At 37.6% G+C, this 13,366-nt stretch overlaps 1 protein-coding gene across 1 annotated transcript in view; it reads right to left on the minus strand.

Moving 5' to 3' along the window:
- Positions 1-12,372, minus strand: part of HECW2 (HECT, C2 and WW domain containing E3 ubiquitin protein ligase 2) — a gene marked incomplete at both ends in the record, with an annotated part of 108,072 nt that extends 95,700 nt beyond the window's left edge. The window contains one exon of the mRNA XM_084264981.1: positions 12,081-12,372. Coding sequence (XP_084121107.1) covers positions 12,081-12,372 — 292 coding nt within the window. The remainder of the gene's footprint in view (positions 1-12,080) is intronic.
- Positions 12,373-13,366: the final 994 nt, after the last annotated feature.

Here is a 13,366-nt window from a genome sequence, read left to right on the forward strand (position 1 = left end):
CGATCATTGTTTGCCAGTGATGCAGTAATGAGAGAAGCAGCCTTCAGATTTCAGGATGCTATTTTAAGAAAGCTTGGTAGTTCTCAACACAGCATTTCTGCATTACTCCTCTTAATTTACACTCAAATTTGGTGACATCCTTAATTCGGCATTAAGAGATTCTGCCTGACACTTTCCAATCTGTACCTTGCATGCTCATACCTGGGATGCTGAAAACATGCCCTACATTTCTAACAGCAAGGCTCAGGTGATCATTTGGAATATTTTCTCCCAAATTATTTTGGAACATGGAGTATATATAATAGATTTTAGAGAATATGTGTAAATTAGGATCCACAGAATTATCAAGGGCGTTATAATTTCAAACACACTATCCTTTATTCAGTAAGCAATTTATTTCAGGAGGCTGACTCACTTCCTTAAAGCTTTCTGTTGTGACTGAAAAATATTCAGAAAATTTAGAAGTACTCAAGGAAATGAGCCAACACATCCTGAAAGAAATTCATCCAACACGCACACAATAAGATAAATCAGTCTTAGATTTCTAAAGAAATGAGCAGGAGGAAGTCCTAAAAGAACCTGAAATATTTTCAGTGAAATACAGTGTTTGCCATCACTGTAACTCTCCTTATGCCTACTTTAAAACCAATGTATGATGGTTAATCAGGAAAGTAAAGGGGTTTGTTTTTTTTTTTTGTTTGCTTGTTTTATTTTTGTCTGGGCTTTTTTTTTTTACCTGCAAAGACAAAAAACCTTCATTGAAATACTTTAGTGAATCTCCACAATATTCACATTTAAAATATTGTTGCCATTATGCCTCATGAGAACTTTATTTTAGATTTATGGTGGTTACTCAAAGCGGCACAGGGCCCATGGCCATCTCAAGACAAAGACTCCAGTGAAATGCACAACACACCACAGAAGGACCTCATCAGAGCTCTGGAGATGCTGGCTATGTGGAGGGTATCACCCAGGGAACAAGAGAACAAGAAGTCCCTATCTTCAAGGGTCTCCAGTGATGTCCTGTAACCACGCTGTCTTGGAAAAGCTCAGCTATTTGAAAACAAAAGCAAAGAACCAGAAACATTTTTACAGCCTTTCCAAGAACCACTCATCTACAGGGTTTCATGTTTCTGACTCTCTGAAGGCATGACAAAACAAATGAGAATCTATCTGCCAAACAATAAAGATTTCCTGCAATAGTGGTTACAAATTGGTTTTGCCATTCCCTGGATTCTCACATAATTGTGAAGCACGAAGAGGGCAACTTAAGTAGTTTGAGTATTCTCAGTCATTAAGTGAAAAAAGGCAATTTTTCAGTAAAACATTTCTATGCCATTATCTATTAGACATGAGTTTAGCAGCATGACAACACTGAACAGGTGCCTGTGGCTAGACGTTTACCAAGTGATGACATACACACATGTGCTGGGCTGGTAAAGGTACTTTCACCTCAGAGGCTCACAGCATAAGCACATACAGCTTTGGGAAAAGCAGCATGGTCCAGATGTAGTGCTGAATGTCCCAGCACACATTGGCAATAGCAGCCAGCTCCGAGAGACAATCTCATCAATGACACCCTGCTACTGGAGAAGCTATTTACTAGGGCTCTCACCATGGACCCTGAGTCAGTCACTCTTCAGACAGATTTAATCAAGACAATAAAATCTCTGTGCCTCCTGCTCCTTTTCTCCACTACTCTGGACAGTCTTTATTTACAGTTTGGATCAGCATCTGTTCCATCTTTCCAACTGACTGTCTTGAACTTAATTTTTCTATTTGATGACTTCTCTGTATTGGAATATTCCTCGATTCCTGCATGTAATTTGTCATCTTCACTTGGTCTGGCAAACAAAGGAGTTTCTAAACCTTAACATGCTTCTTTAAAATCCACTAACTCCATCATACACAAGTTCTTAACGTGCCAGTCCCTACATCCCCAAATATTTCACTGCTTTACAGCTTTTAGCTCACACAGGAAAGCAGAGATCCTACTTGTAAAGATGTTCCACACTGCAGCTAATAGTTAGAAACACCAGATCGCTATACAGTCTATGGAGCAGCAGCCTCACCTTGCCTCCTGCCATGCCCCACCAGACCAAGCAGTCAGTCAGTTTCAGTCAGATCAGTGTTTGTGCAAAAAAGAGAACTGAAGTAATGCTAAGTGGTAATTTAGTCAGATGGTGAGCAAGTGAGACCTTAAAGAACAAGTCTATCCTGCTCTACTATTTTGAAATCAAATACTTTTAACCGGCTCTTTTCATCTTTAAAAAATCACAACACTAGTTTTAGCCAAATGCAGTTTTTAGGTTACTAAACTTCATATCCAACTACCCAAAGATAGCTTCAATTTCTTCACAATAACTGGCATTTCTGGTGAGCCCACGTCTACAAGACTATTACCAAGACATTAGGCAATACTCCTGAGCACCAGACAGCTTTCCCCAAAGTAACTGGTGGGTTCACACTCAAGCTAAGCAGAAGACTTTTCTATTGGAAATTAAATAGGCATTTTATGACAAAGGTTTGATTAACTACATTTAACTGCATAACAGTCCTAAGTAAAAAAGACATTATCTGACCAATAGTATCTTACTAACCTATTCTTCACTACTTCTCATGCAATAGAGAGAAAAATAAAGTCAGAAGATTTCCCAGGATCTTGACAATCTACTTCAACAGAAGGGAACTGAGAATTCCCAATATAAATTAACTCCAGAGTAATCCGCTGACATCATAAACTGTTTTCCTGCAATACCCATAAAAGTTGCTAACCTCTCTTCACACCATCACATCAATTTAGAATAACAGAATATTTTTTTTCTCCAAACATTGACTAGATATTTTTCTTCACAAATATGCTTTATTAGTTTTATAATGAAATTGATTATTTCTTCGGGTTTAAGATTTACCTCTTATACAAGAGAGATGCAGATATAGTTACTTTTAGTTTCAAAACTCATGTCATAAAGATGAGAACAGACGAAGCCAAACACTGCATATGACAAGAACTAAATTGCTCTGCACTTTACACTGGATGAGAACAAAGCTAAAAGAAGCATAAAGGTCACATTGCAATTCTTTAGAAGCAGTATCATTTTACCAGTGCCAAAAATCAAAACCAGTATTAAAATTATCACTTAAAGTCAAAAAAGGAGATAAATGTCATGCTTAATCAACTTTTTAACATTACATTTTAGAAAAAATCTTGCAGTGTTAATATGGAACTGCAGAGAAGGAGCACAAAATTATGTAGATTAAGGAAAACAAGGACATTTTGCTAATTTGTGCAAGTATCTTGAAAGCACCTACAGATGGGCTTGTTCAGCCTGGAGAAGAGAAGGCTCCTGGGAGACCCAATTACGGTATACCAATACTTAAAAAGTGGGATGAGGGACTGTTCATCAGGGAACAGTCCGGGAGTGTAATGATAGGACAAGGGGTAATGGCTTCAATCTGACAGAGGGTAGTTTTAAATTAGACATTAGGAAGAATTTTTTTATTATGAGAGTGGTATGGCACTGGAACAGGTTGCCCAAAGAGGTGGTGAAAGCTCCATCCCTAGCAGTGTTCAAGGCCAGGTTGGACGGGGCTTTGGGCAGCCTGAGCTAGTGAAAGGGGTCCCTGCTCATGGCAGGGCGTTGGAACTAGATGATCATTGAGATCCCTTCCAACCCATCCACTCCATGTTAACATTTCCATGTCTTCTTAAAAATATTCTGCTAGGAATTTAGAGACCAGCAATTTCCTGGAACTCTGCAAGCAAAGAACAAAACCTAGAATTAAATGCAACTAGAAACAAAGGTTTCAGCTACTCCCAGCAATACAAGTTAACCCATGTCATAGATAACTAATTACAAAAAGGGCAATCAGACTTGCTCTTCTATTACACAGCAGCCTACATCACATCCCACTCACTCTCCTGGTTACACACTCCTGCAGGTTCTCTGCAGCTACCCCTGTTGCTCTCCCCCACCCCATTCAAGATCCTAAACTGGCATAGAACCGTTTGTATTTGTAGGAGAGTAAATGCTTTGCCAGCTTAGCTCTGTTCAGGCAACGGCAGTAATCATAGTCGAGATCTTACATGCTAATGACTCAGAACATCTAGCCAAATGGACAACAGAAGTCATACAGCTATTTGCATAATTTGATGAAACTGCACTGATATCAGGTGTGTTGTCTTTGATTTTACTTGCTGAAAATGGATCATGGTTGTGGGGCTTTTTTAAACTAAACTAGACAACACATCCTACTGCTCAAATAATTTACAAATTAAAGAATACATTAAAGAAAGTGTTGTTGCCTCTACGTTAAGCACTACCACATCAATAGCTCCCAAAATCTTAATCACTGCTGAATTCAGTAGATTGCTGCATCCTTAGTCAGTACTTTGAAAGCAACTGCCTGTCTGTAAGCACACTAAAATTCAGAGATGCATGTTTAAAAATTTGTTGAACAGAGCTATCCCTCTCCCTGCAGGCTACCATCTGCTGAATTATGCCATACATGAAACTATATATAGAAATCAAACTACAGTGGACATGGAAAGATTTTTATTTTTTTTTCCTTTTTTATGAGGTCATTACTGGGTATTTATCTCAGTGACAATAGCATGTGCCTGCTATGGCACTACAATGCTTTTCTATGCATATTTCATTTCATTTGGCTTTAGCCAAACCTATGTAGGCTTAACTGGCTTCATATGGGAGAAAGCACTTCCACATTTGTTGGCAAAGATCAAGCACCGATTAAGGTCCTAATCTTGCAAGGCACTGAATGGCTTCAATTCTCAGTCCTCTTCCCATAGAACAGTAGGTCCAAGCTTTTACTGCTCATCTGTTGGAAGTTATCCTCTCCACTCATGTGAACCACATGCATGACTATCAGATAATGATTAAATTCTCAAAGATGGAAGCATTCCACAGATCATGAGAACCACACTTGAAAACGAAAACTTCTAATGGCAATAGAATAGCGACTATCAGACAACTGTTGTCAATGAAAATCAGAAACTGAATTTCTAATCACACTTTCTGTAAGGAAACTGGTAACCTGTATCCATAAAACCTTCTTCTGTGTACAAAACATTAACAGTGACATGCAAGAAGAGATCAAACTGAAAATGAACTCAAATATGTCCTTTAATAATAAATATCCTTTCTCAATTTCCTTATGATGTGATTACATATCAGCATACCTATTATTTTGGATATAATAAATAAAATTTCAAAATAAGCTCCTTTACAGTCTCTTAACACTTTACAGTACTCATTGTTTCTTTCAGGCAAAGTAACAAAATTTTTTGTATCGTCTCTTTACCATAGTAACTGAAAAACCAATATGTTATTTTTATGGAAATTGTACATTCATTTTTTGACTTACCATACACTGGGATATAAAGGATTGATTTACTCCCAAGGGCAGGAAAGACAAGGGAAATGAATCTACTAATTTTTATTGTAGCACATTAGTGATGAAATCAGTGATTAGTGATTCAAAATACAACTGAAGACTTTGACATTAACTCTGAATGACTGCTAGACAAAGGAAGCAGATCTAGCGAGGAAAGTCTGACCAGACCTTGAAACAAAGCTCTGAAGCATGGAATTTGCTTGCCTGGGAATTGGCTGCCCACCAGAGCAAAAGCAAAGGAGTGCTGGATGCTGCTGAGCAAAGAGACAAAAAAAGCTGCCAATGCAGACATTCACAAGCTTTGTTTTTCCAAGGAGTAAATGTCAGCTAAGCCCAGTCAGTTTATTAGCCCTCTTGTAGCAACTTCACCCCACATCATACCTATCTTATGCCAAACTGGCAAATTCTACAAGGGCTGGGTACTGCTCAGGCCCAGCTGAAAGCTTTCCTGTACCAGAGGAGCTCTAGGATGATCAGGTCTGGCCATTCTCTGAATCTATTTTGTTTCTCAAGTAGCCTAAATTGCAAGACACATCTTGATGAGCTTTGCTAGGAAAGTAGGTCTACAGAAATCAATATTGGCATCTTCAATAACCTCTTCCAGTTATGACTTAAGGACCTGTGTATCCAATATCAGCATATATTAAAAGTTCATAGTAAACGTATCCACCAATATAGTGCTATTTTTAGATTCCTGGTACAAATGTTTCTCATCTTTTTAAGGGCTACTGGTTTTAACTACATCAGTCATGTCCTTAACTTACCGTATTTAATACCTAACTTATAACACTTCATATTAATTCAGATTCTTACAGTCATTGATAAATCTGTTTAAATTAAGAAGCCAATAACATAATTAAAGATTTATAGGAGGAATTCTAACACTGTGCACAAAACTAATCCATAATCTGTTACTTTCATGAAACAAATCCATAGATGCATTTATGCAACTACTTGTTCAATGTAGGTGACGGTGACTTGGAATAACTTTTTTCACAAATTATTTTGAAAACACTGTATGGAACATTGACTTGATTAAAAAAGCTCAGGAAATGTCTTTAAAAAAAAATCAAAGTGAAAACCAACAAATAAAACCCAACTTCAAACAAATAAAAAAACCAAGCTAACACCGGGCAGCTTTATGGTAAAAGGGAATATTACGAATTCGGAAGTGTACATTGTTTGCCATTATCCAGTTTTTGCATTTGCCATTTTCCCATCTGCTGGAACAGTCACTTCCACCAAATACACAGGGTGGGGAGAATACTGCTTTCTATTCAAAGGATTACAATTTTGTCATGCCAAAACCTCTTGCAGTGGAAAGATACTGACAACACAGATAGAAGTATCCTCCCTGCAGTTACATTTGTCTGGTTTTCAGGTTAGGGGTATCTCAAAAACTTAAAAAAACCCCTACAATTAACTGAGAATCTGAACATTCTGGGAATAATTTCTCTGTCACACTTCGAACTTCTTGCAGACAAATATAATTCTACAAGATTCTGGGTTTTGTTTTCATTTTTTAGCACAGAATTAATTATTTTCTTAAAACAAGTGGAATGAGTGCATTTTAATGTAGTGAGTGTATCAATTAAGGTATCTGCTGCATAAAATTAAAACTCCTTCTCTTCCTATCTCCCACCTGTCGCAGTAAAGAGAAGGTATCATGCTGGCCATACATCGATTTTTGGGCAAAGTTCACTAGCTCATAACTGAGGAGGAGAAAGTTCTAAATTCTTTGTTGGGGGTTTGGATCTAGAAAGTAAGGAAAGAGTAAGACTGAAATGCAGTGCCTGGAGGGAAAACTTCTGAAGACTCCTGGATTGTTACAGATCTTTTTTTAAAAGCCTCACCACATACATACATACAATTTTAGGATACCATTCCTGTATTAGACTACTTTCACTTTTCATTCGCCCACTAGAGGTGGCCTTTCCGTAAGTGTTACCAAGTCACCAGTAAATGTTGCTTTTTCCACATACTTTTGCTTATCATAAGTATCAACATCAAACAGATACAGACTAGTGCCAATCCCAGATACAGGCCAACGAATTCAAGTTCTCTCCTACTTATTGTCAAATATGACTTTTGCTTTGTTAAGCGTATTATTTAAGCATACATCTCCAGTGGGAGCGTCACCAACTTCTCAACAAGCACAAGTACGGCTCCTTTAGAGCTTCTGTCACAGCTAGCCCTTCTGTTTATTTTTTATATTTTTACAATTTTTTTTTATTTTTACAAAATCACTGCACTACTTAGATGTTCAGATGATGTCATAAAAACCCAGCACAACCAAACAACAAAATCCCAAGTGGTTGATAAAAACCACCACAATGCCAGCCTCCTGGAAACATAAGCCAAAGATTCCACCTTTTTTTTGTTTGTTTTTTATAATACTGTTGTGGATCTTTGCAGTAGTGACAGAAAGCCAAGCAGCTGATGGAAATAAATAGAATGACCTTTGACAGTCAGCTTTTTAAATGTGCTAAGGATCTCTAGAATCAGGACATGCATCTCCTAACTAGGACTCCATAAATTAGGACAAAAATAGACCAAGCTGGGCAATTTGACCATGGGAGTTAATCTATTTAAATCAAAAGTAGGTTTTGCTCACTCCTAACACTTTTTTTTTTATTTATTTGGTACTTTCTGATTTCTTTAAATACAAGACTTCATGACAAACCATAAAACTCACTGAGATTCAACTTCCCTCAGCAGACCACCAGCAGCGGAGAGTCTACCTGCTCATCTTCCTGAACTGTTCCCACTTCCAAAGGAAGTCCTGGTACGCTGTTGCTACAGCAACACAGTGGCAATTGAACTGGAACATTTTATAGTCCCTTTGAACTGAATAGCCATTTCTCTTTTGATTGCAACCAGGTCCAATACTTTGTGCAGCCTTAATTCACTGCAGTACACCAGAGCCTGACCACTCATGCCATAGAAAGATTCAGATTTGTCTGATTCTGGAAGAAAACATGCCTGTAAAGCTCCAGTAGCTTGGAACAATAATTTTTAAAGCATGCATGCACAGAGCAAAAGCTGGATCAGTACCAGACAAAAAAAAAACTAAAAAAATTAATGGTTTTAATAGGATGTGAAATGTGTTTGCGACATTGTGTAGCCCTTTACTGCTTAGAAAAAAAATGAAGGTTTCAGTCTATGCAACTTTAGATCTTTGAAACATACATAATCTTTTTTTTTTTTTTAAAAAAAGGGAATGGACCTCTTCTTTCTCATTAGGACAAAAGAACTGAAAATCTACTTTTATTCATCAGACTAAGCGCAGGTACAGTACAGTGTTTCTCCTAAAAAGCCCCTCTGAATTTCATCACTCCTCACCATTGTGATAATCCCCATAACCAGTCCTGAAGAAGAAGTAAGAAGCCTATTCTAGGCAAAGGTTAAAGCTGAATTCAAAATGATAAACCAGATTTGACGATTTCACATTTTCATGCAACACTCCTGATTTACCTAAAGACTCAGAAATAACATTTCTCCCTTGCATGTAGTCTCACTGGGACACCTTGCTGTGCTTTTATACATGTGCTATCTACATTCTCCACGCATCTCACCTCTGGACCTTCAAAGCTGCTTCAACAAAACTTGACGGGCAAGACAGTTTCAGAAGTGCTGGTGACACTTTAAAGAATTCAGGCAGCACAAAACCAGAAATAGTCAGGAAAAAACATGTTTGCCTTTACAGAGTATGCCATGTCCCTCACAGACACACTTTTCTTCTGGTAATCCCTTAGCATATGCTGAAAAAGACTCTACAAAAAGCAGTCCCTCACCAAGGAAATAGATCACATTTTGGTTACACACAGTGATGAAACAGAGGAAGACAAGGGTATGAACCTAAATCCAGCAAACTTGCACATGTAAAAATAAGCCTTAAAGTACAAACGTCTGGAAGAACTGAGCATGAACTGAGCTATGTACAGCTACGTAGAATTTTTTCACAGTTTATTTTAACCTCCTGCATTTAAAAATAAAAGATCAAAAATGAACGCAGAGGAATACCTCAAGGACATTTCAAACGTGAACAAATTATAAAAAATAAAAATAAAGTCTCTTCTACAAAATACTTGTTAATTTACTACTTCGTCCCCCTTAAAAAAAAAGCAAACAACAAAAACCCCCAAAAAAACCCCACAACCACACACACCACAAAAACTCCTGGAAGTCTGGAAAATAAAAAAAACCAGTCCTTCAGAATTACACCGTGTTTCTCCCCTTAGGCCTTTCTCTTTTTTAAAAGATAACATGATTTTCATAACCATTTAGCAGGCAAAACATTTCACTGAAGTTGTATTGCACTTAGAAAAGGCTCCATCTACTATTCCCTCGTGTAAGCCAGTCATCAGCAAATGACCCAGAAGAAACAGCAGTGACTCTAGTTACTGTGACCAACTGCACCAACCAATACCTGGGTGAATGTAGATGGTGATTTGTTGTCAGATCAAGAAAGGTATCCAGTAAGTTTGTGAGATTCCTAGCAAGCCACCGTAATTTTAACCATGCAGTAAACTCACACTAAGCAGCACAGAAAGAACTGCTTTCTCAGGATAGAAAACTAATGAAAGTGAGCGAAGTGAATAAACTAATGAATGAAGAGGGAAGGCCGTTTTCCCAGAGAGTCATTTTCAATTCCTTTTATAGTGGCTGTACTCTATAAAATTAATTTGAATTGAAAACTTACCTGGAGTGCTTTAAAACTTTGCCAGGCCTCTGTGTACTAATGCCTGAGCTCAGAATGATATGCATCTTTAGAATGTCACCTTCTCTTCATTTATAGAACTAACAAACACTTTTTCCCCAAAACACATTGGCAGTGTTAATTGTACAAGCAAGAGTTAATTGTACAATCAACATTTAAAAACTGCCACAAGACTGTGCTTTTGCTTATGCAATGTGGTTTTTAAAGTCAGAGCAACATATTTGCCTTTTTCTGTTCCTAGCTCCTTGAAATGCGGTACGTTACTACAAGATGTGGGGGGACATTGGCAGAACAGCACTAGACTGACACAGCCACCCTCATGCTGTCTGTCTTGTATTAGTGACCACAAAGCTTCCACTGCCTTCAGGAGGTTGTGCCAGAGGACTGTGACTTTTTAAGTTAAATGGTTTTCATTATGAAGAAAGAACATAATGGATATTCTCAAACAACAATGTTGAATATTAATCACATGTTTGAGAAAAGAGGTTTTATTTTTAAATAATATTCACCCACTAACATCCTCTCCTGAGGAAATAAGAAGTGAGCATCCTCAGCTTCCAAAACAGTAAGTAGAAACTGGGGGTACTTAACAGCAGCTATTACAAAGGAGTGAAAATCCTGGATTATGCCTCATGGGATTTAATTTACCTTATGTATATCCATATAAAGTTTAATATTTTTTATTTTTAAAAGACTCTGGATACTTGGAAAACTGTATCAAAAAACCTGAATCCAAGACAGACAGGCATGCCTGTCTGAATATATCCTTACTGCAATTCCATCATTCAGAATGATGAAACCTCATGTCTTAAAGAAAAAATTGCTAACTCTCACCAGCGCTCACATATTTCAAGTGGCTGCAGAGACAAAAGCTCAATGTGAATGAATTTCTGGATTTTTCATCTTTTAAAAAGAAAACAGGAAACAGCATGTATCTCCAACACTCTGGTGTGCTTAAGGTTACACAGTATCATGATAGGGGGTTCAGGCCCAAGAAGGTGTATATTTGGCTGTTCCTTATAGGACTCTTAACCTGTTTTATATTGACAGATTTGTATTTTAAGGGCTCAAGAGATTGAAAGTAGAAATATTTTTAATCAAAATTTAAGTAGGGCAATAATCACTAATAGCCTACAGCAAGAACCAATGAGAATTTTAGGGAAAGACGGTATACTTGAGCAACTTGAATCCCAATCCCTGGTTAAACATAATACAATGGAAAATCCAAGTATGCTGCTTATACTAAGGTCTCAGCACCAACTGCTTTGGCCTACTGATTCACTTTTGAGCCATATTATTTGCTCACGTGCACACTGCTGCCAGGTCTTTACATACCAGCCTAGAGCTCTTCCCAGCCCCCTTCCATGAGTAGTACCAAAAAAGCACATAAAAGCATCTCTTCAAAGGATTTCCTTCCACATGAATTCTTCATAAACAGCAATTCTCACTCCTTCAGAACTGACAGAATTTTCAGCCCCAAAATTAAAGACTTAATACAAAATGCTTGGCCAAATGTTAAGAATTTACTTGTCAAAATAAACCCATTGTATAAACAAAAAAACCACTGTATAATTGTATAAACACGGGACAGTAAGGATGTCAAGTTGCATGATGAACATAGTACACAGATTTTCCAGTCTGTAACCCAGTCACCACCAAAGGTGAAAACAGGAAACCGCATGGACATTTGCTGTTTCAGAATGCACTTCACCTTCTAGCAGGTCACTGTGGAACCAGACCTAAATTACTTAGAATCATGTTTTCACATAGCTAACTGAACTAAGTATAAAGCAGAGAGAAATACAAGGTTATTCTCTGCAGGCTTACCTCAATTTTATCTTTAGATTAATTATGAAGTGAGCCAGAACACTTATCAGAAAATGAAAGATGAAGTAGCAAAAGAGGAAGAAACAGATAGAAATATGACAACGTGGTTCTGACTTACCTATGTGATAAAGTCCTATCCAGTCAGTTGGGTCTACTTCTTCCTTAATATCCCAGAAAATGATGAGGTTCTGAGATTGCCCCAAGGTATATTCGTACATACTTGCTGTCAAACTAGACCTGCTATCTGAAGTCACTAAATCAGTGTCACTGTTGGCACGCTGCAAGTTCATGTTCTCAGCCATGGTGCCCTGAGATGCCAAACTTTGCAGATTCTCTGGGCTCAGAGTATACCGTAGCTGTGGGTTGCGACGTCGCACAAAAAGCAGATGTTCTCGGGCTGAACTGGCCATCTCTTCTCCACTTTTGTCAGTTTAAGTGAAAAAATTGTTGTTCAGAGATCTATCATAAAGAAGAAAACAAAGAAACTGTTGAAGTGAGACAGGAAGCAAGTTACTCAGTCAAACATTAAATGGAGAGACCTTAGTGCAAAAATGTTCCTACAGAAGCCTAAAATGGACTGGGTAAATCTTTAACTGCACTGCTCTACCACTGCAGACACCTCAGTGTTCTGTACATTAGAAAGACCAAAAAAAAAGGCATGAATCACAGTTTACTATGCACCATCAAATAAGATTTAAAAGCCAGAAAGCAACAGAAATTAAAACATCCGAGACCATCCATCAAGCAAGAACAGTCACAGTAACAAACCTCATATGACAGCAGCCTTAAGAGTAAAGAAATTAACTCACCTACCAAAGAAATCACAGGACTATGGGTCATATTTTCACTAAAGTTATGTTGTTTTCCAAGAATATTCTTTATGCATTATATGTTCACAATCAGAAAAAAGTATGATGCAGTCAGACATACCATTTTAGTAGAAATATGGTATCACAGATTTGTGCTACTATAAAATATTTTTGTAAGGATTTTCTTTTTAAGATACAAAGCATAGTTTCTGAGATTCTCTGTACCATGCCAAAAACCTGCCAGCCCACTACATGAGGTACTTCAGCCTATGGATAGGCTATGGATTGGCTAGTGCCTGTCATTTTATCTGTGCTATCATATTTTGTTCTTTTCCATGCATCAGAAAACACAACCCTTACAAATTCAACAGCTTTCCTCTAGCCCTGAGGAGACACTAGATGTTCACTGAAATGGTCACACCAATAAGATCATACAATACCTTCAAAGGCAGAACTTGCATCTCATTATCCACAGCTCTGAAAAGTACCATATTTGAAAATAAGCCCTTACATTACTCACAACTTGAGATAAATCATCAGAAAGACAAGAATAGCAAAATATGAAAATAAAGCGAACAGCCTGATGATGGCGAAT

Source organism: Gallinula chloropus (assembly GCF_964237585.1).
Source record: "Gallinula chloropus genome assembly, chromosome: 5".
Classification (NCBI taxonomy): domain Eukaryota; kingdom Metazoa; phylum Chordata; class Aves; order Gruiformes; family Rallidae; genus Gallinula; species Gallinula chloropus.